General features: G+C 29.3%; 4 protein-coding genes across 7 annotated transcripts; 1 reads left to right on the top strand and 3 right to left on the bottom strand.

Moving 5' to 3' along the window:
* Positions 1-2,278: 2,278 nt before the first annotated feature.
* LOC126835565 (cathepsin B-like cysteine proteinase 3) lies at positions 2,279-3,893 on the bottom strand. Its single transcript, XM_050568233.1, has 5 exons — positions 3,707-3,893; positions 3,290-3,634; positions 2,918-3,074; positions 2,719-2,829; positions 2,279-2,643 (listed from the first exon to the last, which is right to left on the bottom strand). The coding sequence occupies exons 1-5, from the start codon at positions 3,788-3,790 to the stop codon at positions 2,429-2,431; spliced, it is 912 nt and encodes a 303-aa protein (XP_050424190.1). The 5' UTR covers positions 3,791-3,893; the 3' UTR covers positions 2,279-2,428.
* Positions 3,894-4,917: 1,024 nt separating this feature from the next.
* LOC126835883 (uncharacterized) lies at positions 4,918-8,052 on the bottom strand. Its single transcript, XM_050568739.1, has 3 exons — positions 7,780-8,052; positions 5,068-5,157; positions 4,918-5,004 (listed from the first exon to the last, which is right to left on the bottom strand). Exons 1-3 carry the CDS (start codon positions 8,050-8,052, stop codon positions 4,918-4,920), a joined length of 450 nt encoding a protein of 149 aa, XP_050424696.1.
* A 3,059-nt stretch (positions 8,053-11,111) lies between these two features.
* On the bottom strand, positions 11,112-13,114 carry LOC126835882 (uncharacterized). The gene is made up of 4 exons (XM_050568738.1): positions 12,964-13,114; positions 12,371-12,621; positions 11,269-11,358; positions 11,112-11,198 (listed from the first exon to the last, which is right to left on the bottom strand). The coding sequence occupies exons 1-4, from the start codon at positions 13,112-13,114 to the stop codon at positions 11,112-11,114; spliced, it is 579 nt and encodes a 192-aa protein (XP_050424695.1).
* A 5,119-nt stretch (positions 13,115-18,233) lies between these two features.
* On the top strand, positions 18,234-25,860 carry LOC126835519 (sodium channel protein para-like). 4 transcript variants are annotated; one of them, XM_050568174.1, is made up of 13 exons: positions 18,234-18,388; positions 18,477-18,687; positions 19,769-19,893; positions 19,977-20,263; positions 20,407-20,580; positions 20,803-20,925; positions 23,123-23,245; positions 23,315-23,509; positions 23,577-23,721; positions 23,812-23,915; positions 23,985-24,255; positions 24,318-24,622; positions 24,703-25,860. In XM_050568174.1, exons 1-13 carry the CDS (start codon positions 18,370-18,372, stop codon positions 25,486-25,488), a joined length of 2,868 nt encoding a protein of 955 aa, XP_050424131.1. In that variant the 5' UTR covers positions 18,234-18,369; the 3' UTR covers positions 25,489-25,860. The 4 variants fall into 4 exon arrangements, with proteins under 4 accessions (XP_050424131.1, XP_050424130.1, XP_050424133.1 ...); XM_050568173.1 differs by lacking the exon at positions 20,803-20,925 and adding an exon at positions 21,510-21,632 and having other exon boundaries at positions 24,703-25,859; XM_050568176.1 differs by lacking the exons at positions 20,803-20,925; positions 23,123-23,245 and adding an exon at positions 21,510-21,632.
* The last annotated feature ends 172 nt before the right edge of the window (positions 25,861-26,032 follow it).

Genomic DNA, 26,032 nt, shown 5'->3' with positions numbered 1-26,032 from the left:
CAACTATTGAAACATACAACTTATTGGATTTGAACACCATAATATTATTAAAATCAATAGATAAATAAGAACAGTACATATTTTTAAAATATATATTTGTGATGTATAGATTTTTTTATAAAATAACTAACACAATATCTATGGTGGGGGAGGGCGGGGGTTAGCTTTTTTCTTTAAATACCTAGAATAAGATAAGTCTCTGGTCTAAAAAAATCTTCGAAGGACATTACCGTAAGGCGTAGTGTGTTAAGCGGACGATACCCGTAATTTATCCACGAAAAATGGTTTTGCGGGGGACAAGAATTTTGAGGGCGGTATTTAGAGTAGCCGTATACAATTTTTACAATGGATAGAAAAGAACTTTTTCTACGGGATAGCGTTTTTAGTTTTTGACATTTTCATGTCTTAGCTCTGGCACATAACCCAAAAAATTACAACGAAAAAAGAAATGGGGATGAAGATGAGGTTGGGGTGGGAATGGGGTTGGGGTGGAATTAGCTGTGGCAAATAACCGAAAAAAGCATAACGAAAAAAGTGTCACCAAAAAAAGCGTTACGCTGTTATCTGATATGAGATAAGAGATATGTTGTACGTTCAACGTTCAAATTAGAACTAAATAATAAATTCAAAATAGTTTAATTCTCTATGTTAAGTTACTTTTGGCCAGATAATAAACACTACAATTTTAGCCAGAAACTTGACGTTTTAATACACTAGCTTTGTGCTAGCTCTTTTGTGGTTGCAGACTCGGCTGAAAAACTTTTTTTTGATAACTTCAGCACAATTAAAATTATTCATTCGTAAATATTCATTATTTTTTTTTTTTTAATTCGCTTATAAAAAAATATTAAGTATAGATATCAAACAAATTAAAACGTTACCCCGTGGATAAAGTTCTTCTCTATACGTTGTGAAAATTTTATAAATTCATTGTTAATACTGGCCTCACATACTTGTCCCGCGCAAAGCAGTTTTTATGGGAAAAAAATTGTAATTTATTCTATTTCTAAGTATACATTATAGTTCAAACTCTAATTTATGATTATTCGAAAAAAATACCTATACTTAAGTCCTTAGAAATGGCCTGAGCAGCATCCTCTTAACTACTTTTGTTAAGGCCATTAAGGGGTGGTTAATGTAGATAAACACTTATATTTTATATTTTTCATATTTTTTTGACGTTGGTTTGCAGTGATGACAAAATAAAATAGTCATATAAACACATTGCCACACGTTGCTTATTATTTTGATTTCTCGCTTGTATCCTACGTTCTTTCAATCCATTAATTTTGCTGATTTCATACATTTTAGCTAGTCCCTTAATAGTATTTTGTTGATGGGAATTCTCGTTATTAAAAGAGACAATTAAAAAATATTTTACTTCACACATATTTTAATGAATGTTATTGGAAATTTAACTAACTCAAGTTTTTTAAACTTTTTCAATAGGTAGTAAAGTAAGAAATAAAATAAAAACAAAACCAATTTTTTACTATATTATTGTACTAATTATTTTTAGATAGCCGCTTAAAAGAGGAATTTATTTTTTAACTACTATGGACACTTACTTAGGTCTTTGAAAGACAAATTTATAAAAACTCTGAAATAGTAACCCTTAATACTAACCTTTAATTTGCTTAGGGTTGGAAATATTAAAAACTTATTCCTAATTTATTTGCGAAGAACACTGCTATAGCCTATACTTCATTGATACATTATTCCTACAATATATAAAATAATTGTTTTATGAAATGAAACACAAGATTTGAATACTGATGAGTATATATTTTGTATTGCACGCTGTACTGATTTTGTATTTCTTGTTTAGTTAGAACAAGGTTAAAGAGACTATTTAAAGTTGAATGGTTGTTATCGATTTAAAAATTTAAAAATTATAATATCAAGTAAAGTTAATTTTTCAGGTATCTTAAGGGGTTTAACATTGGTTTTAAAATTTACGGTATTATTCTAGTTATATTAAAAATGTATAATTTTTAAAATCTTTTTTAGATGGCACCAAAGATAAAATAAGGGAAGAGGAAAAATTATGATTTATAAAGTACAGTGTGAAGTATGTGAGTAGGTAGATAAAACGAAATGATAGGGGTTAGGTTTTAAGAAAACGTAAGTAACATTTATGTTGAGAGCACTGCTACGCGTATATGCTTTTATTAGTATTCTAGTGTGACATTTTTTGCGATGAAAGGTAAAATTTTACCTTTTTTAATATTTTAATAAAACTAAGTTCAAATCTTATAGGAATAAATAAATACGTTAATATAGTCTATAACTAAAATAAATTTATTTAAGCAAACATAAAATTTCGATTGAAGTATTAATAATTGTATATAACTTTTGTTTATACAGTTTATGGTTTCACCTACATTAGAAATGCAGACATTTGAAAAATAAAAAAAACTATATTATTTTATAATAAAGGCATTGCTGCATACATTTCTTCTTCCAGAAAACATCCGTTTTCATCTCTTGCAATTTTAAATGTACCGTTATTTCCCCATTCGTATCCTAACGAATTAGCTGCAAGCCAATACGAAGTTCCTTTTTCTTCTCCCCATCCAATGATCTTAACGGTCTGTCGATGAAAGTAATGTCTACTACTGTTGTAATCGAACGAGTAAACGCCTTAAAATAAATTGTAATAACGCATGAAATATATATATTATAAAAAAACATTATAGTGTCATAAATGGTACATACCGGATTTATAATCAAGCAAATGTTTATACATGTAAAATGATGCGGTTATGGGACCGTTTTCAAATATTTCTTTTGTGGCTATGTATGGATCTACTTGATAAGCTGGTAAACCTTTTGGGGTTGACAAAAATTTCAAGAAATATAACCATGAAAATTCCAAAACTTGTACACATAAACTACTAGTATGTAATGAAAGTACCTTTGTATAGGTCATTTTTGTACTCGGTCTTGTACTGAGTATTGTAGCATTTTGTCTCACACTGTGGTGTATCGTCCGTTTTGTGAAGTGTGCACGAGTCTTCCGTTGTAATTTCTTTTTGGATTTTACACGGTGGAATTTTATACGGTTGACAACCCTAAATGTTTTGTTTTACATTAGTATATGCTAAACAATTTAGTAAAATATGGTAGTAACACAAAGAAATTTGATATAATTGTAAAATTGTACACACTCGTCATGTTATCACAACAAAAAAACAATTAAATACTGATGGTAGCCGAAATGATGAAAATTAATATCTAATTTAATTATTTTCACGGGGCATGACTGAATTTGTATTGATATGAGTACCTGATTTGTGCCATAATCGCCGCCGGAAACAAACCCATGTCGTCTGTAAAAGTCCCAAGATTCATAGGCCGAACCGCCCCTACATCCGTATCCGCATAAGTAACAACAAGAAATAATTTGCTGTGGAGATATGACGGGAGTCAAAGTACCGTTGGAACCAATGCAAATTCTATCAGCAGCCGCTGACACTACCGATATAGCGTAACTGGAATGGCAGTTGCCTTGATTGTGTATCAGACCAATAGATTTGCACTTAGGCCATTTTTGTCTGGCGTCAAAGTTTTTTGGTAGCCCGTCAACCAACAGGGGACCACGGTAGATCCATCCCGTAGAAGGATCATTGTTCTACAAAAAAAAAAAAAAATTGAACACTGAATTGATATATTAGAAAAAGCAAAAACATTACTGATGACCAACCATTTGAATTTTGCCATTTTCAGCGGAAACGGCATACGCTGTACACGTCAAAAATATTACAATACAAATAATGTTGATATGCATTATAAGACAGTTCAAAGTTCTAACACATGTAGTAAATAATCACATACAATTTCGGGTTGTCAACAGAATATAGCATGACAATGTACGCCATTCATTTATATACAATTTATAAATCCATGGTAGGTGTATTTCTGAGTACCTTGCATTCGTATATAGATAAAAAACTAATAAGTAGTATTTTTTTTTTTTAATAAGTTGATATCAATCCTATTAAGTGGTGCGTTTTTTGTTTTGTCTATAAAGGTCTCACCACGTTACTGACATATTATTACAATTTGTAGATTAAGAGTGATTTGAGTTTTTGAAATCGTCAAATAAGCCGTAAAATAATAAAAAATAACTTAGTTATTATTGCCGACTTAGCTAAAATATTACAAGAATTATTTATACGATTCTAACTTTGAATTTGTAATAAATGAGTATGTAATAAAAGTATCAGGAGACGCACTTTTCTGAAGAACAGCTTTAGCTTACATATGTAGTCTTACGGTTTTACTGCTAAGTAAACTTTTAACACACGCAAACTACAATTGTACAGAATTACCAACTTTTGAGCGTAGAAAACCAAATACCTAAAGCTTACCTTCCTCTACAATTGGAAACTCCGCTGACATCGTGGGTTCTGCCCAAGCCAGGGCCAAATTCACGGCATTAAATTAAAAGAATACATATTTATGATTAATAATAGTTTATTTAGTATTCGATTTATTATTAAAAATAATAATATATCATATTCTGAGATATATGGTATCATTGATAAATAAAAAATGGTTCAAGTATTTTTTTTAAATTGTATATTACTGGGTGAGAAACGTTAATTTAAGCTTCAAACGTGAGAAACATACTAAATATGCGCGAGCAAAGGGATACTTATATATATGACGATACATTTTAATATTTTAAGAAAAATAAAATAAAAACAAATAAGTATAATTTATGATATATTTTACTAACAAGTAACATTACTAAATAATATATGGTTTGTTTGAATAATGAAAAATTGTTATTTACTAATATAATTTGTAAAGCATTAAATAAAATCAAAACTTTGACTTTCAGACACTTATATAATACCTAGTTTTTTAAAACATTTTAAATTCAAGTTACTATTTTGAAAAATATATATTCTAAAAATCTAAAAATATCAAATCCCGGTTATCTAATAATGTCATTTGAATTTGAAACACTAAGAAAGCAGCCAACACTGTGAATATCTTAAATAATAAAAATTTAGTTTAAATGAATAATTAGATTATTATTAAAACTCTTATACTTACAGTCAATAGTTGATTAAATGTTAACTCAAAAATACCACATGGCTTAAGTTTGAAACCTGTATGTAACATATACAGCGAAGCAAATTGAACCTAAAAATATATATAAACTGTAAGTATATTGATGGGTAGAAGGATAAAAGGACTAAGCTTCAGTAACGGTTTAAGCGATGTAGCATACCATTTGATTTTTTTAGCGCCCTACGAAAATATTTTTGTTTAGATGCTATTTTACAATACAGGGTGAATTGTACCAGTCAACATTTTTAGTACATTTATCTCAATTTTAAATTTAATGAAATGTATGCGTTACTATTTAAGTTTCAAAAGTTGCTTACAAAAAAACAAATTGTGAAAAATTGAGATCACATTGTATAAAAACATTAGGAAAAATATTTTTTTAAATTTCTTTTTAACCCCTATGAGTTACTATAAAATCATTACCATGTATATTAGACAGTATTTGAATTTGTACCTTATTTATTATTTTCTAGAGCTTTTGAAATATTTTTTACTTAAATGGTACCGTATCTATTTAATTAACTTTTTGAATTAAGAGTAATTTCCTGAAAATGTTGACTGTTCAATAACTAGTTTTGAAAAAAATAGTTTTAGTTAATTAAATATTAGGACGAGTTCAGATAAAAATAACTTTACTCTCTACTCTTCTTCCTGTCCTAACTTTTATAACTTTAAAGCTCTATTTATTCAATACTGGTTATCGACCAGTCAATATTTTCAGCGTATTATAGTCTTAATTTAAAAATTAAATTAAATATACATTACCATTTAAGTTTCAATAGTTGATAAAGCTTTAAGTAATAATAAAAAAGGTAAAAATTTGAGTTTTGACTCTAATGCAATATAACATAAACAAAAATGTTTTCAAAATGAATAACTACAAAATTTCAAATTTTTTAAGAATAAATTTATGTGGGGCGACGAGCGTTGAAAGAATCACTTAAAATATACGTTTGCGAATAACCTTCGTTAACCTCAAAATAAGTTCACTATTTAAAAGAGGATAGGGAATAGGATAGTGGATAGGGAAGGCTGGAGGATTGGATGTGTGATGGGATGGTCTTGATGGCCGGAAAACCCAAGAAGAAGAATTTTAAAGAGGAAACAAAAAAAAAAAAAAAATTGGGGGGAAATTAAAATATTTTTGAAAAGTATTATACTTTTTTACTTAATTTGTTTTTAGATCTCTTGTCCAAACCTTTTGTCTAAAGAGACATAAAAATTAGCATTTCTTAAACTTTTTTGAAAACAATGAAAATTGTCGCTTAGACTCTGTTGCCTTGTTACTATTTATGTTGTTATAAGTTATAATAATATTTATGAAATATATTACTACTTTTAAATCCGAAGTGGTATTTGTTTTTACATCATTCAGTATCATTATAGTTTTATTGATCTACAAACATAATACAAAAATTAAAATTATATTAATACCTAAATGAGGGTTGACAATTCAAAAAGTAATATTACCGGAATTCATAAAACTGAGTTATTTATTGATTAGTTTTTAAAAAAAAGACTATAAACAAATCATGTCACCATGCCCACCACCTCCAAGCGTATGTAAACAGCACTAATTGTAAGTCGTGGTTCAGATATTGGAAGATCAAAATCACCGAAAATAAGTCAAGCCATGTTACTTTTGCTCTCTGTCTTAAAACATGCCATTAAACTCAACAATACAATATATCTACTCAGAATGAAACAAAATACCAGGGTATAATTTTAGAATAACGCTTGACCTAGGATTCCACCTCAAGAATAAAAGGAAAAAAGCTAACGCTAGACTTCATCTCTTCAGCCCACTACGGGTTGAAGTCCAAACTGACACTAAAATTAAAATGCTGATCTACAAGTAAATTATAAGATTAGTACCGTCGTATGGCATACAAAATGGGGGCCAGCAAGGCCATCAAACTTCCAACCAATATAGGCGTTCCAGAACATCTCGCTCCGGATGTTAACTGGTGCTGCTTGGTATTTAACAAACAAGAACTAACTTAAATACTTGCAAATAAATACTGTTAATGAACTTGTCAAAATACACTACTCTAGATTTCACTTAAAACTAAACTCAAATTCAAACCCTCTGATAAAAGGTATGTCCATGACTAGATTTTCTGACAACCCTACACAGTACACGTAGACTCAAACTAACTGAAACCGTAACTTATTAACATAAAACGATAACATCAAAACGTTATAAACCTTAACTTATCTTAATGAGTGTTTGATGGATGGCTTCCTTACAAGCTAATTCAAGCCATGTATGTAATTATAAGAAAAAAAAACTAATTTTAAATGTATAATGTAGGTACAAATTGTTTTTGCTTAATTAAAAAAGAAGAGTTTGTTTTCGTCATCTTTCCAACGAGCTCACTCCAATGCAATGTATTGTAGTTTAAAGATTGAAAAAGATATAGTCATAAAAAAAACAAAATATATCTTTTACACGTGCCAATCAAATGGAAAATACGAAATAGCTTTGAGTACCTTCAAAATATTATCCGATTTAGTTCAAATATTGACGGTTTTTTTCTTTAACCCTAAATTCAAATAATATTTTTTTTTTTTTGGTTGATCTAATATAATATATATATATTTGTAAAAAATTACCTCATTTTTGCAATTGTTACAGATCTGAAAGAGTAGTACGACAATTCCTGAACGGCTAATGGATGTGAGTATAAATACGTATGAACGGACATCCATGTTTAATTTAAATGACTGATAACTTACACAACAAAAGAATAACACATCGCCAACGGATGTCCATAGGAATAAAATTAAAACCTCACCAAATACGGATTCGGTAAGGTATTCAGCCAAGTTCTTCAATTCCTTCCATCTTGTTCGACGTGCTTTCCATTTTCTAATTGTCGTGATTTCTTCGTTTATTTCCCGTATACCACGATGGATCAGTAAAATCATAACCATGTACTGGGCCAGTGGTATTGAATGCCACATATTATGTAAAAAAATAGTTAAGAATTTCGCAATATAATATTTATTGAAAGTAGTAGTAGACATCAAGACAGTGAAAAAATTTAAATAATTCACTATAGCACTCAATAATATCCATGTATAGAAGTACCATGCATACAGCGATAAGGAAGTGTGTTCGATGAACGGAATAAGATCGTCTAACGATCGTATGGTATTGTAAATAATTTTTCTCTTGAGACACATTAAAATCATCGAAAAAAGCGGTGTCAAAATTCTCACCAAAAAATTGACCACAGTAATAAAAACCATGGCTTCCGCTTTTGGTTCAGGAGCCTGAGAAAAAGCACCCAATGTAGTGGAAATAGTTATTGTAATGTTAATCGTTAACAACAGCCAGTACGCCAGCGATGCTTTCTTCGTATTTGCATATGGCAATCCTAATCCAAAAGTAATACACAAAATAATAGTCGGCTCAACACGTTCGAGAAATTTAGTCATTTTTATGCGAAATTCCGTAATATTATTGTATTTTCGGTATTTATAAAAAAAAATCTACTCGACAATAAATTATTCATCTACATTCGTCGGAATATTTCTATCTTGAATATTATATATTTTTTTTAACTTGACAAATATACATTTTTACGCTATTGTCAAGCTGTCAATCCAAAATATTTATAATGACCTCCATTGTTATTTATGCATTCTTGTAGGCGGAACTTAAAGTTTTGCATGACCTCTCGCAGCATATTAATGGAAATTGATTCAATATCGTCCCGAATGCGTTGTTTGAGTGTTTGGATAGTTCTTGGTGGATTGGCCTCAAACACTTTTGATTTAAGGTATCCTCATAAAAAAAATCGCAAGCCGTTAATATGCTGCAAAACTTTAAGTTCCGCCTACAAGAATGCATAAATAACAATGGAGGTCATTTGGCAAACGTAGTACATAAAAAATAATATTTTTTTGTATTGAACATAAAATTGTAACTCTTATACTTTATATTTATTAAAATTAAAATTTATTCATTCATTAAATAGTAATTAAGTATTGAAATCATCCCGTTTCAATGCCGGACCCTGTATTAACACTTTGAGATTTAAGGACTGCTTTTATATTTAAAAAAAAAAAAAAAATGCTTTGCATTTTTATTACTCCAATTTTTAACATCAAAACATAAATGTATATACTTAATAAACCTTACCATTATAAATTCTTAAACATAATTATGTTTAATTTTTTTACTTATTTTATTAGACATTTTAAGAGCACACCGCAAGCATTTAGAAATATGATTCGTTCCTAATAAAATTATTACTAAACGATCTATTTATTATGTAACAATACAAAAAACTAATATATGTTTTCATTTGATGCCATTTTAAAAGCCGGCTTAATAAAATCCATTTTTAGTTAAATTTTGTAATGTAGACAAATTGGCCTTTTTAAATTGATAAAAATCGTTTTACGTTTTACTCTGTAAGATAACCTTAATAAATTGAGCTACAATATTTTAAATTTTACAAAAATAATATATGATAGTAAACATTTTATTTCATAGCCGTTAAACGTTCTCACAAGTTTTTCTCGTACATCGCGGCGGCAAGATGCCGTTCGGATAAACGACGATACCAACCAAAAATTAGTGTTTTCATTTCGCAATTCTGGTGTATCCAAAATTGACGTAAAAAAAATAAAAAATCATACAAAAACTAAATAAGATCACTAAATATGCTTCAAATAATAAAATTATTGAATAATAATAATAAAATATTGACATGACCTGATCATTTTGTTCGAAGTTATAGCGTGTTTATGTTAAAAAAACGTGTTTTTAATAGAAATACAGTCTTTCTTAAAAATAGAAAATTTGTATTGAATTTTTTTGTTTTCCCGATTTAAAAGTCGTACGGAGGGGTGCCTCAAGGAACCAAATAGTTTAATTTGGTGATTTGTAGAGCTGTTTGAATAAATTGGTTCAGGTTAAATATTTTTTTATTAAAAACAGAAAATTTGTTTATATAATTAATTTAGAAGTATTTTTTAAATTACAAAGTTTGAAAATTGCTTGTAAGATTATAAAGAATACATTTTTAAAACTGATAAAATCGATTAAGTTAAAAGTTTTGGTTATTTTTTGTACAAAATGTTGTGCTTGTATTTATATAAACAGGGTGTAAAGTAAAGTTCTACCGAGCTTCAAATGCGACATTCAGAATGTTCTATGGGTACAAAAAATGGTATTAATTTTTTTTTTTTAATTATTTAAAATAGAACTCGTATCGCATTAAAAAATGATCTTACGAAAAAAATTATTTCAAATTTGAAATCAAGAGTATAATGAATACCATTTACTGTATCCATAGAGCATCCTAAATGTCTCATTTGGAGCTCGGTAAAACTTTACTTTACACCCTGTATATGTATAACCTATGTAAAATGTGTAAAAAAATTGTCTGATTATGGAAAACAATTTTGAATTAAGAAAAAATGTATTTTTGTGTTATCGAGTGTCATGTGATTTTTCCTTGGACTCTTAGTTATTACACAAAAACATATTATGTATGTATTTAATATAATATAGCTACGAGTGGTATAGTGTGGTGGTAACTATTAATTTTTTGGCCTCAGATGTTACAAAAAAAAAAAAAGGCAATTCAATGGTTACCAAAGGCAAGACCGCAGGAAATAAGGATTCGATAAGCGCCGCAGACACTATGAAAAACCCCATAAACTGGAAAAGTTAAAAAAAAACAAAATCGTTTTTCCATTATGTTATGTTTTGTTAAAACTTGATGTTGACATAAAATATAAATTGTTAAAGTTATATAGTTTTTAATACATATTAATATATTATTATGATTTGACGAAAATAGCCTTGTGTCATTTTTTTTATATTCATCACATTATACAATATAATTTTTGTTTTTTGTTACAATATTTAAAAATATATAAGTTTTAAATAAATCAAACACGTGTAGGTTATCATACATTTTTACTAACTATATTCCATAATTGAGTTTTTTTTTAGTTAAAGTAAGTTTATATCACTTTCCAACATTATCATTTTTAGAACGATTTTAAAAATCCAAAATAATTACTTCCTGGCTATCTAATAATTTCATTTGAATTTGAAGCGCTAAAAAAGCAGCCAACACTGTGAATATCTTAAAGGTTAAAAACAAAATGTTTAGCTCAAATAAATAATTACAATATTGGTAAGACTATTGTACTTACAGTAAACAATTGATTAAATGATAACTCAAAAATACCACATGGCATAAGTTTGAAACCGGTATGTATCATGTACAGCGAAGCATATTCAACCTAAGAAAAACGTAAGTTAATACAAAATTTTAAATATTATTTTTAAATATATTACTGCTTTTAAATCCGAAACGCTGTTTGTTTTTACATCATTTAGAATTATTATAGTTTTTATTATCTATAAAAATAATATACAAATTAAAAACTATAGTATTAGTTTATTAAATGTATAAACAGCGGATAATTTGTCAGAGATGCAAAAAATAGCAAGTAAAACAATTTTCGTTGAAAATTACTAAAGCGTTATAGTGTTATACTATTAAGCCAATGCTTTTAGACTTGAACTGTAAACGAAAATTATTGGATACCTAATGGATAGTATAAAACGGTACTTCGTTAAAGGAGATCAGCATAAAATTATCAAATTGTATTTTCTAATTTAGAATTCCTAATAATTACAACATATATATGAAAACGGTATTATTTAAAAAATATATATATTCCTTAATATTTTAACATTAAGAAAACATAAGTGAAAAGTGAATTATTTTCCCTGAGAATGTTATAAATACCAAAAATGAAGTGTACAAATTATGTAGTAGCCAGTAGTTCATAATAATTTAAGTGTCCATGCTCAAAGAGACTTAATGTTTTGTTCTTTAAGATAACTTATACGTTTTATACATAAAAGCAATTCCATTGTACATAATGTACTAAGTCGATTATTTTTATATAATCCGAGGTAGATTATAATCAATGTACATGAAGCATCAAATAGTAAGTATACTAAAAAAAGTTATATACGACTCGACATAGATATGAATAATGTAAAACTAAAAAAAATAGCTTCCTAAGATCTCGCGTATTTTTTTTTTTAAATTTGTATTTGCTGTTTAGAAAAATGTAGGTTAAATGACCTAACTACTTTTCTTCGCACGCACTTTGTGACACAAGTGTACTTATATTATATATTAGTATGTTAGTAAAGTATTACCTCTTTTTTACAATTGTGACAAATCCGAAATATTAATATGACAAATCCTGATCGACTAATTGACGTAAGGATAAATACGTATGAACGGAAATTCATGTTTGCTTTGAATGATTGAAAAGTAACAATACAGAAGAACAGTACATCACCCATTGAGCACCATATAAACAAGATAATAACCAAACCAAATACTGAAGTGGTAAGGTATTCAGCCAAGTTCTTCAGTTCCTTCCATCTTGTTCGACAGGATTTCCATTGCCTAATTGTCGTGATTTCTTCGTTTATTGTCCGTATACCATGATGAATCAGTAAAATAATAACAGTGTACTGAGCTATTGGTATTGAATGCCAAATATTATGTAAGAAGGTGATAAAAAAGTCTGCAATAGTGTGTATTTTAAAATTCGCAGTTATCAAGACAGCAAAGAAATTTATGTAAGGTACTGCAACACTTAGTGATACCCATAAATAAAATGTCCACGAATATGATACCAAAGAAATGTTTGTAATGGAAGGTAAAAGGTTGTCCAACGACTCGATGATGTTATAGATGTTTTTTCTGTTTAAATACATTGAAATAATCGATATTATTGGTGTCAGAATCTTTATGAAAAAATTAATTACATTAATTAATTTCATTACTGTTGCAATTTTTCGAATTTCCATTAACATACTCAAAGTAGTATAGGAGCTTATGGCAATGTTTGTCATTAACAACAGCCAGTATTCCCACGATGATTTCTTTGTATTTGAATATGGTATTCCTTGTCCGAATATTGTACAAAAAATAATAGTTGGTTTAACACGGTTGAATAAATTAGCCATGCTTAATTAAAATCTTAACTTTTTGTTTTATTTATGTATTTATGAAGGGCATCACATGGTAGTAAATCATCGACTTGTAGCAACAACACTGATTGTTGGTACTATTTTAGGAAAGAAATTCTAGTCGAGTATTAAACTTCATTTGTATTGCTTGCTGTCAGTATAACAATAGCTTGATTTTTTCAATAATACTATATTTATTTAGTGAGTGCTACACAATTGTGAACATTCTACCTTTTTCATAATTTTAACGCTAGCGATTACCGGAAGATCGAAGAAAAAATATTTTATGCATAAAATTCAGACGATTGTGATTTTCCGTGCGACGTATCAAATTGCAGTTGTAATTGTAGCAATTTAAGAACACGATAACAAACAATTTTTCTTTTTGAAATTAAAAAAATATTTTTCATTGAAAATAAAACCAAATTATTTTTCTATATTCTAATTGGGAAAAACAGGTATAAATCTAAACGGACTATTGATCAGTACCCTTAACTATAATATATTCTGGTCTTTATTCTAGAATATATTTCCCATTAGCTTTGCTGTATGGCACAGAAGTATAAACCTTAATACAACACCCAAACCGTAGTACCAGCACATAAATAAGTATAGAAAAATTAAAACCTTTTTTTACTAAAAAAATGTGATTAGTCAGTTAGATAAATTTCTGGAATTGGTCTAAAATTTAAATCTCTGTCTACCTCTCAATTCAGAATTTTTCGTTTGTTTATTGTTACTTAAAAGCAAAAGTCTTTTAACATAAAATATTTGAGTCAACTTTGATCATATTTAAAAATATTTCGCGGTACTAAAATACTAAAAAGAATACAATAAAAATAATTTAACAAATTAATTAAAAATATTTAAAACATATATCTAGTACTTAAAATGTCTATTTGAAATGACAGTATTGAAATTATACAATAATGTTTTATTATAATCGTTTACATATTATTAATCGTTTTCACTTATTTTTTTTTATTTAACAGTTGGGTTATTTACTGTTGTTAGTTTCATCAAATAGTTTCATTTGAACTTGAAATAATACAAAAACCAAAATCACTGCGAAGATCTAAAATATTATATACAAATTACGATTTGTTTGATTTTATGATATGAGTATTATAAAATAAAAATTATCTTACTTACATTCAGTAATTGTGGAAATGACAATTCAAAAACATTACAAGGCGTGAGTTTAAAATCTGCGTGTAATATATATAGTGAAGCATATTGTACCTAAAAACAGGCAAGTTAATTGTTCAGACAGCATAGTATAAATTAAAATATTCTTTATATTAAACATTAAAATTCTTACTGCTTTTATATTTGATCTCTCTGTTGTTTTGATACCACTTAAGATCTCTTTAGTTCTTAAAACCTATAATCGTTAATTGATGTGTTATATTGCTATTACGAGTTTATATTGATTTTCACGCATGCTTGAGGTATTAAAACCGATTACGCGTGTTATTACTTAATATAAACAATAATAATTGGCCATTCTTTGTTGATTTAATAATTGAAAAAAGTATCTTGTAGTTCAGTTAGCATTAAAAAAAACATGATTTTTATATTGTTAGCATTATTGTAGCGTAGTGATACATTACCTCCATTCTGCAGTTATGACAAATCCGAAATAATTGTACCATAAATCTTGCTCGATTGAAGGCCGTTAATAAATAAACACATGTAAGGTATTTCTTACTACCTCCTTTAATGAAGACAAATGTGAAGAAAAATACTTCACCCATATTGTACATTACAGAGACAATGATGACAAAACCGAACACGGAATTAGTAAGGTATTCGGCCAACTTTTTTAGTTTCTTCCATCTTGTCCGATACGATTTCCATTTTTTTAACGATGTTACATCATCATTTATTTTACGGATACCATTTTGGATCAACAAAATTAAGACTGTATATTGAGCCAGTGGTATGGATATCCAAATGTTAAATATTGTAATGTTAAGCAAATCGAAGATAGTGTAAGTTCCGAAACGCGAAGTTATCCAAAATGTAAGGAAATGAAAATGGTCTACACCAACACTCAATATAACCCAGCCATAGAAATACCACCAGTATAACGACAACGAAGTTTGTTCAATCGACGGTATTAGGTCGTCTAATGTTTGTATTGATTTAATTATATTGTTTTTGATTAAAAATATTGAGCTTATCGCTAATATCGGGGCAATAGACCTTAAGTAGAAACGGATTATAGTTAATAATGACATTATATCCATAAGTGGCATAATTCTATGTAAAGTGTGTCGTATATGAAAAATCTCATGAAATACATAGTACAAGCTATAAATTACGTTGATTATAAATAATAGCCAATACTCAAGAATTGCTGTATTTGAGTTTTCAAGCTGAAATCCCAATCCAAATACACGACAGAAAAAAACATTCAGTTTAATACGCTCGAGCAACTTAACCATGTTATTTAAATAATTTCAAACTTGTTTACTTTTCCCAATTTGCATATCACCCGGTTCTACGTCAATTGACTGATCGAAACTATACTATTTTTTGGGTAACAACTTTTAATAGATTTGGTTGAATAGTCAGCCAAGTATACAAAAAGCGTTCTGTCACACCTGTCAAGGAGCAAAGCATTTTACATTGTATTGTATTATTCTTTGTAAATTTGCACTATTTCGTTTGTGTTTTCTTCGTTGAGGAAGTGAGTAGGTATATGACCAATCCATCTTTGTTATTCTAAGAATACTTAGATATACTTGGTTTTCCTTTCTTATTCGTTAATTTTTAATCATATTTTTCCACCAATACGCAATGACACCGATACTGTATCATCCAAACTGTCTTTAGCGTGGGTGGAGTCAGTACATAATTGTAATTACGGTGATCAATTTATCAGTTATATTCCATTACTACATTAGCGTAAGTTCTACTAGTAAGATAGAATGTGCAAGATGCCTCTTGCACATTCCTAAATTATTTCGGGGGCTAATTTAACAGTGGTTTATCATACGCCGTTATCTTAATTTGTGCTAATAAGTAATAACACAGAAAGGATTTCACACTTATTCACTTCTTGCTATGACAACGACGTCGTCTACATATGGGTCAATTTACCATGGTCCATGACGAACAAATTACTGTATTCTTAATTTTTTTATTTTATTACAACCTCATTTACATTTTATTACGCGAAATAAAATGTTTGCAGGTTTGTTAATCAGCATTAAAGTACTACAGATAAAAAAGAAGGTGTCCAGTAAAGTAAATTTGTTCTTTGATTATAATACAGTTTAGTTCGCAAGATAATACGAATTATTAATGGAATAAATCATCTTAGATTTGGTCGAATAACAAAATTATTCGAATAAATTATTTGTTATTCGTTATTAGAATAAAAAGTGCCCAACACTGCTAATAGCTAATTTATTTAATTCACAAAATAATATGATTTATTTTTAATTTTAATATACACGGGCATGTACTATTGAATATGAGATGTACAATGTACACAATATTTTAATTTAGTATTTACAAATTAACAAATATCACAAGTAACTACTTACAAAATAATCTTATAATTAAGAGCCTAAAATAGAAAGTAGAACGGAGGGATCCACAAAATATGCGCAAGACATCAATTGCCTAATAGGTTTATCAGTACGAGTAGTAAAATGTATGAATATTAATTATATAAAAAATTATATTTGTACGTTTCCAAGTAAAAAAATTCGAATTACATACATTACATATGTATCTTAAAGATACAACTATATATTTTTTAAATTTAATAAAATAAAATTATTTGTACAATTTGTTTATTATAAATAATTAGAATAATACATATTTTTATATTATTTCCTGGAATAAAATTAAACAACAAATAAAGTATTTGTTTTGTATTTTGATATGATGTATGATACTTAACGTGACCGACTGTAATGTTATTATAATGGTCTTTGCTTTCTAATAAAATAAAAAGGCCTTGTATTAAAAAGGTTTTAAAATATGACTATAGGATATATAAACAAATATTTAATACCCTCAAATTATAAAAATGGCAATTCAATAAATATGTATTACCCACCTTACTTTGGAAAACACATAAGTTATATATATTTATTATTTATACACAATATGATTAAGAAAAGTGTATGTTATAGTCTATAACATAACTATAACTAATATTAATATTAGTTGATTAAATCGAAATTAAATACTTAATATTTTATTTTAAAATTGTTAATTGAGTTTAAATAGTTACGTTTACATCAGGAAAAATTAGTGCTAATAGAGATGATTTGGAAATATTGAAACAACCAAGGATAATTAAATATCAAAGCTGATAAAAGCAATGTTTACGAGTAGAGGAAGACAATTTTATTATATTATACATGTTGTACAGAGTTTAAAATGTTTTCTAGCGACAATTTAAAAAATGTTGATTTTTGATGTTGGACATTTAGAAACGGTATAAACCTTTTGTTCTAGGATCAATATTTTATACCATTCCAGAAGGCATAATTTAACTTACCTAAAATTATTTAGTTGATTTTATTGAATAAATTGTTTTTAAAACGTTCAACGATCTGTTTTTTTGTAATTTGTACATTAGTAGTTTATTTTTATAATTTTATTGTTTTCAATGTTTCAGTATTAAATTTTGTTATAAATATAAATGCATTTTACAAATTGTTATATTAAAAACATTATCCTAACCAGCAATATGATTTTCTTATGATGTATCAACATTTAATATAATTCGTATTATATTAAATTTTCCAATTTTCCTAAAGCACCACTTAGTGTACAACTGTAGGTTAGTTTTTTTTTTGTGAAGTTATAGGATATGTTTGATGATAGATAAAATATAAGAAAAATAATTTTGTTTTTAAAATTACTTATTTTATTAGATAATTAAATGTTTATGAAAAATTGAATTACGTATCAATATTTTTTATAGAAATATTTTTTTCGTTTCTTTTTTATCTTCAAATATGCAATAAGTATAGATATCATATGATTTTTCATATGTCTTGTGATTAGGACATGTAACGAGAGCGCTCAAGCGACCACAGCACGCGCGAACAAATCGATAATACGGACACTACAGTTCATAATGTAGGTTAACGCTGACAACGTTTCCATTTCGTGATGACTATTTTATTTTGTTAGTTTGTTATTATACTTACAATAAATATCAATGTAACTATAATTTTTTATAGTTTATGTGAATGATCGGAATATTTGCATAAACTGCAATGAGCATGTACAGTAGTGGTAAGTTATACATATTAGTGTATTAGGTATAATAAATTGTTGTCTTCTCGATCGCTTATGAAATAATTTACATTTGTTTGGTGAATAGAAGAACTTTTAGACGCTGGTATTATTTATCGAAACAAAAAAGAACAATTGGACGTGACTATAGGAGATGGTATGGAATTACTCATTCGAGGAGACAAAAACAAAAAAAGGAAACCACAGACCAGCAGTTCGTACAACTCATTTGGTGTGCATCAAAACAATACGGATAAAAATTGCTACACCAAAGACAAATACGATTATGAAACTAAAAGGTAAGGGACAAATTTGTGTTAGTTATTAGTATACTATAGATGAACAATAAATATTTTATGGTCAACTATTCCAAATAAAAATATGTACAGTTTTAGTCAATAATATGGCTATTACTTATTAGGTAGATAAACTACAACATCTGAATGCATAATAAAATAAACGTACTAATAATAAAAAACCAACAAAATTGCGAATGTTATTGTTTTAGTTTTGTGTATTAAATATCGAACGTTATTTGTCAGTCAATAATAATACCTTAACAAGTGTGGCGCCATTCATATAGATTTTTACGCAATTGGCAAGCCCCTAACATCCGATATGTACATGGACTATCACTATGCCATACAACACAAACCGTAATATTATTATTATGTGTCTTAGTGCACAGTAAAGAAAAATTAGCGTACTTTGTATTTGAATAAATCTATTTCAAAGTAATTTGTTGGTTCGGCCAAACAATATTGAATTGCCATTACTCTATGTAAATGCAATTTATATAAATTAATTTTACTTGATGGTTTTCTAACGGTTATTTTAATTATTTTCTAATCGTGGATATATCACAACAGCAGGTTGCTGATCGATAACATAATACATAATATTACGAGCACCCGCAAGGAGTGGCAGGGGGGACAACTCCTCCTAGCTTCTCTGCAAGTGAAAAAAGATTATATAATATCCAATACCTCAAATTCGCAAAATCTATTACAAAATCCGAAATCATATTCGGCTCCTCCTGAATTTTCATCTTCGGGTGCCTTTAATAAATAATAATAATAATAATAACAATTTATCACCAATAAATCGTGTTATAACAATAAATTATAATCATGTACATAGTTATTAACACATAACTCCATGGGTCATGGGAAAACTAAAGAATCAAAACCAAATCAGAGACATGAATAATTAGTTTTAGATGTTTGAAGTTGCTTCAAAAATGTTTTTTAAAATTAAAATTTGTTGAAAATCGACTACAAGTTTGCTACAAAGCATTTGATAATTTTTCTCTTTCAGAACTATTATTGATGTGTTTAGTAATTGTTATGTTTGTATTAAAAGAAAACTTTATTTCAACAGTGCAAAATCTTACGGAAGTCATGAGCACGACCCTTATGATAGTGAAAGTCATAAAGGGAGCAAACGAAGTTTACACAGTGTTGAAGAAAAACAATACTCTAGTAAAGAAGAGATCGATCAAACAGGTATTTCATATTAGTTCATTTATTCATTCGTCTTATGTATGAATTTAATAATTGTTAAATTGTTTTTAATTTTATCTAAATAGGAATGGAGGAAAATTATGAATTAACTGGTGAAGAACTAAACGAAGAAGAATTATGTAAAGGACAATATCCTGTTGAAATGGTAGAGGACGTTTTCGAAGAGGAAGACTATCCGGAAGATTGTTTCCCACCAAACTGTTATAAGAAATTTCCATTTTTGGCGGGAGATGAAGAAACCCCATTTTGGTTGGGATGGACTCAACTTAGATTAAAAACATTTCAGCTCATCGAAAATAAATATTTTGAAACCGCTGTTATCACTATGATTCTTCTAAGTAGTCTTGCTTTGGTAATTATAAACTATTATTTAATTAAACTTGTTTGTTTTTAGATATACGTTGTACAAGAGATCAGATTTTTATAGTATCTATGAAAAAATAACGCGTATGTATTACATTAAACACATTAAAATTATTTGGAATTTGTTTCCAGGCTTTAGAAGATGTAAATCTGCAGCACAGACCAGTACTTCAAGATATTCTGTATTACATGGATAGAATATTCACTGTGATATTCTTTTTAGAGATGTTGATCAAGTGGTTGGCATTAGGATTTCGCAACTACTTCACAAATGCTTGGTGCTGGCTCGACTTCATAATAGTTATGGTAAACAATACTTGCTTTATTCATTTTAATATGTATTATTTTTTTTTCATGATCACTTTAGAACATTTTCTAAACTATAATAAGGGGACAAGCAGCAAGCTATGTGCTAGGGGGTTATATTTCTAATAGGTTATATTATCATCGTGATTTGTACATTCCGTTGAAATATTGCACTGTATTTCATAATAACATTATGGCGTACGTCAATGACTTGTCTTATAGTTGTCGTTAGTAAACTTGGCAACGATATGGGCAGGGGCTGCAGATATACCGGCATTCAGGCCGATGAGGACTCTTCGGGCTTTGAGGCCTCTGAGAGCGGTGTCCCGTTGGGAGGGTATGAGAGTAAGTACGAGCCTACAAAGGCACATTTGTGATTTGGATCTCACTATACCTACTTGTGTTTTTTTCCATTGTGTATATAATGTGTTTGATACTTATTCTTTCTATTAGCCACGAAACCGATATAATATACGATTATTATTAATAGTCATAAATTGCCATATCGCAGCCGCTACACAACAACTACCTATCTTTTTTGACTTGCAGTGTTTTATTTTTTTGCCTGAGATGTTTTGTGTGCGTATGCGTGTGCATTAATTGTTTCATGATGAATTCGGTCATCTGCAATTTTGCTCTTGGCTATGAGCTCATGATTTTATATTTTCGCTCCAAAGCGCATTGTACAACAAAAGTTACACGTCAATTTGGTTAAAGAATGGACGGCCGATACAAATAAAAAAACCTTTACCGATTAATAAATCGATATACTATTTACCGTATAATAATATATCATTATACATCATTTACGTATGACATATGCATATTTGTATTAATTGTATGTGGGGATGCACTGCTGCGCTAAAAATGTTGATATATGTGTATACATTTTGTTATGTGTGCATTTTCTTTGGCTCTACTTCACACAGGTGTCCTTGATAAATTTTGTGGCTGCCTTGTTGGGAGCGAGTGGAATTCAAGCTTTCAAAACCATGCGAACTCTAAGAGCTTTGCGACCACTACGAGCTATGGCTAGAATGCAGGGCATGAGGGTACGTGGTTAACAATTTAAACACAAGTTTGGATTCAGTTTTCTTTGTGGTTTACATAATTGTTTTAGTTCCGGTATTATTCCAAACGCTAAGCTAAAGAATAAGTTTTATTTAGATCCAACTTATAAATATTATTGAAATGTTTTTAGTTTGTCCACAACGTAGTGCTAGACTACATTTTCATTGATTAATTTGATTTAGGACTACGTTAATTACAATGAACGATAAAACAAGATATAGTAATGTCACTGATCATTCCTTAAGTTTTAGGCATTAGCCAGCAATTTAGCTGCTACGCAATGTAAATTTAATTAACTAAAGTTTGGGCACATCAGATCGAATGATTATTATAAAGCTCTTTTTATTATATTAATGGATAAAAAATACTGCTTATTCTAAAATAAGTTATTCTCCTATTTTGCATATATTTCTGCTTGTAATTTATTTTTGACATGTTCGGTATCTTTTTATAGCTTATAGGCTAGTTTTTATGCATGATGTATGTATTGTATAGTGTTTAGAAATTCTCAAACGACTTATGATAATATAATTTTAATTTTAACTAAGACCCGGATTTTTAGTACTCCATTTATCTGGTAGATAACTAACTACCAGATAATTAAAAATAGGTAGTTTAACCTCCAGATATTTCATTTGCCATTTACCACTTTTCATCCAACTGTTAGATAACTTGTGGTTAGTTAGTTGAAAGTAATTGTGTTAAAGTAATGAGTCTTGTTGATAATGATACAAAATTTGTCGATTACGTTTGGACGGTAACCAACAGATTGTTTGTTATCAAATAGTGTTAAGCCATACATAAAAATAAGATTTATTCAATTGTATAATATAATATAAACATCTAATTATCATATTTTACTACTAGTAGCTCCATTAAATTATTTTATTGTTTTTTAGATGTTACCAATTTAATCTACTTCTACTTTACAATAATAGGAACATAATTTTTTTCAGAACTTTTATAATAGTCCCAAATCGGGTTGTGTCGTTATTTTGCCATTGATAAGTTTAAAATTTGCCTCATAACGACTTTAAGCAACAAAGACCTCTTTTCCAAAAAGTGTAAGGTCTACGTTGGTAATTTAAATATTTAAATATTCTTTAGCTGTCATCGTCACACAACAAATCAACGTGTTTCATATTAATCATTTAAAAAAATATACACGATATATCTTGGAACATTGGAAGATACTTTAAAAAAATCGTGCAAACAATAATAACACGTTTTTTTTAATCATATTATGTTATTATATTATTCTTCAGTTAGTGTGTTAACCGGGAAAAAAGGTACCAAGCAATTGAACCACCTTATCCAACAGATAAACAATTTCTTCGACCGAAAAACGTGATATCTACCAGTTGGGTTTAGTCGACGTTTAACCATTGTTATCTGCCAGTTAAATACTACTGAAACTACGGGTCTAAGTCAGAAAATATAATTTGCGTTTAATACAAATTTTACTATTTAGGTAGTGGTGAACGCACTAGTGCAAGCGATACCGAGTATCTTTAACGTACTTTTGGTGTGTTTGATATTTTGGTTGATATTCGCTATTATGGGCGTACAGCTATTCGCTGGAAAATATTATAAGGTTATTTAGTTAATATATTATTACTATAAATGTAATTACCTAAAGTATAATACGTGTTTACTATTACAGTGTGTTGATACAGAAGGTAGAACGCTTAGCCATGAAATTATTCCTGATAAAAACGTTTGCTTAGCTGAAAATTATGAGTGGAAAAATTCAAAAATGAATTTCGATCACGTTGGAAATGCATACCTTTGTCTCTTCCAAGTTGCTACATTTAACGGATGGATGGAAATCATGAGAGATGCCGTGGACTCGAGAGATGTATGTACTTGGCACAACGTTAACCTAAGTTAATTACGGATACAAAATGTACTATTGTTGGTTTCAGATGCATGGAAAACAACCAATACGTGAGATAAACAACTATATGTATTTTTATTTTGTTTTCTTTATCATTTTTGGTTCATTTTTCACTCTCAACTTATTTATCGGAGTGATAATTGATAATTTCAACGAACAGAAGAAAAAAACTGGTAATCTTTTTTAATATCAGCCTCATTAAATAGTATAAATAAAGCATTACCTATTTAATAGATATTATGGTAAATAAAAATCATTTTCAGGCGCATCTCTCGAAATGTTTATGACGGAAGATCAAAAAAAATATTATAACGCTATGAAAAAAATGAGTTCGAAAAAGCCGCTAAAAGCTATACCAAGGCCTAGGGTAATAAATAATAATTCCGTTTTATTATAATTCGAGTATAATGTATTTTAAATTAATTTTATTTTTAAGTGGCGACCACAATCGATCGTCTTCCAAATAGTCACGGACAAGAAGTTTGATATGCTCATCATGTTGTTTATCGGTCTCAATATGTTGACAATGACCTTAGACCATTACCACCAGACGCAATTATTCACTTATGTACTGGAAAAACTCAATCAAATTTTTATCGCTATATTTTCTGCGGAATGTTTACTAAAAATATTCGCATTGCGTTATTATTACTTTAAAGAACCGTGGAATTTGTTCGACTTCGTCGTGGTTATACTATCGTTAGCAGGTAATCGCCAATCGTGTAATAAAATGTTTTAGGCACCTAACCTGTTAACTTTGAATGTATAGGTCTAGTGTTGAGTGACTTAATCTCGACGTACTTCGTATCACCAACCCTTCTGCGAGTAGTGCGTGTGGCCAAAGTAGGACGAGTGTTGCGTTTGGTAAAAGGAGCGAAAGGTATCCGAACGCTATTGTTCGCATTGGCCATGTCATTGCCGGCTCTTTTCAACATATGCTTGCTACTGTTTTTGGTTATGTTCATATTTGCCATATTCGGCATGTCGTTTTTCATGAACGTATCTAGTCATGGGGGTTTGGATGAAGATTACAATTTCCGTACGTTTGGTCAGTCAATGATTCTGTTGTTTATGGTGAGTGAGCCTTAGTGTTGTTTTAATTCAAACTAGTTTTTTTTTTATCAATGAAGCATGTATTTATTTGTGTTATTTAGTTGTCCACGTCTTCGGGTTGGGACGCCGTGTTGGATGGAATAACCAACGAAGACAACTGCATTAAGCCTAACTTGGAGATGGGCATCACGGGAAGCTGCGGTAACACGACTGTGGGCACAGCGTTCTTGCTCTCGTACCTAGTGATCAATTTCTTAATCGTGATCAATATGTACATCGCAGTGATCTTGGAAAACTACTCGCAGGCAACGGAAGACGTCCAAGAGGGTCTAACTGACGACGACTACGACATGTACTACGAGATATGGCAGCACTTTGACCCTGACGGCACCCGGTACATCCAATACGACCAGCTGTCCGACTTTCTGGATATATTGGAGCCACCTCTTAAGATTCACAAGCCAAATAAGTACAAAATCGTGTCCATGGATATACCAATATGTAAGGGTGACCTGATCTACTGCGTGGATATCCTGGACGCGCTAACCAAGGACTTCTTTGCGCGTAAGGGCAATCCCATTATCGAGACCGTTGCCGAAATCAGCGAAATTCAAACGAGGCCCGAAGAGGCGGGATACGAGCCAATTAGCTCAACGCTGTGGCGTATGCGTGAGGTTTACTGTGCGATAATCATACAAAAGACTTGGCTAAAGTTTGCTAAGGAAAAGCGCCAGGCAGCCGAAGATTGCGGTGACGAGGCTACGTCACCAGATGGCCGTCAGACAGCAGTACTAGTGGAAAGCGATGGATTTGTCACCAAAAACGGGCACAAGGTAGTAATCCATTCGAGGTCATCGTCTAAAAGCTCAAAATTAGCCGACGTCTAAGAGGACGCGCAGTTCTATTTTTTTCATTTGTTTCCTATCAAAAGATCAGTACTAATAATTATCGTTAAATTATGCAGTCGGTGTACGGCTGAAGCTTAAATATTTAATAGCTTTTCCACAATAATGTTTGAAAATTTGACACTTACTTCATAAGGATAAACCTCCTCACCTCATCATGATAAATAATAATATACTACATTAATATTCTCTTTTTGTATAATGAATGCTGTGATATGAAACGTTTACGCCTTTATTTTCTAGTTCATAAGAAAATAAAGAATGTACAAGAGCTTATGTTTTTAATTTTAAATATTTTAATTGGTCTTTGGTTATTGTTAAAAATAAATAACGCACTAAGAAATACATTAATATTTATATAATTGTTAATGTTTTGTAAAATATTTGTTCATATTATAAACATAGTAATTATAATTTGTTATAATTCTACGGAAGCTATTGTACCAACTTTGTTCTTAAGCTTAATAAAAAAATTAATTATTATTTTATATATTACATAAAGTGATAATTAACTTTTTTTTATACA

Source organism: Adelges cooleyi, unplaced genomic scaffold (genome assembly GCF_023614345.1).
Source record: "Adelges cooleyi isolate 19-005CV unplaced genomic scaffold, UGA_ACOO_1.1 ACOO_flye_CR_arks_rails_tigmint_CR_PRNA_23, whole genome shotgun sequence".
Taxonomy (NCBI): Eukaryota; Metazoa; Arthropoda; class Insecta; order Hemiptera; family Adelgidae; genus Adelges; species Adelges cooleyi.
The sequence above is the reverse complement of the archived record's forward strand: the minus strand, read 5'-3'. Positions and strand labels throughout refer to the sequence as shown.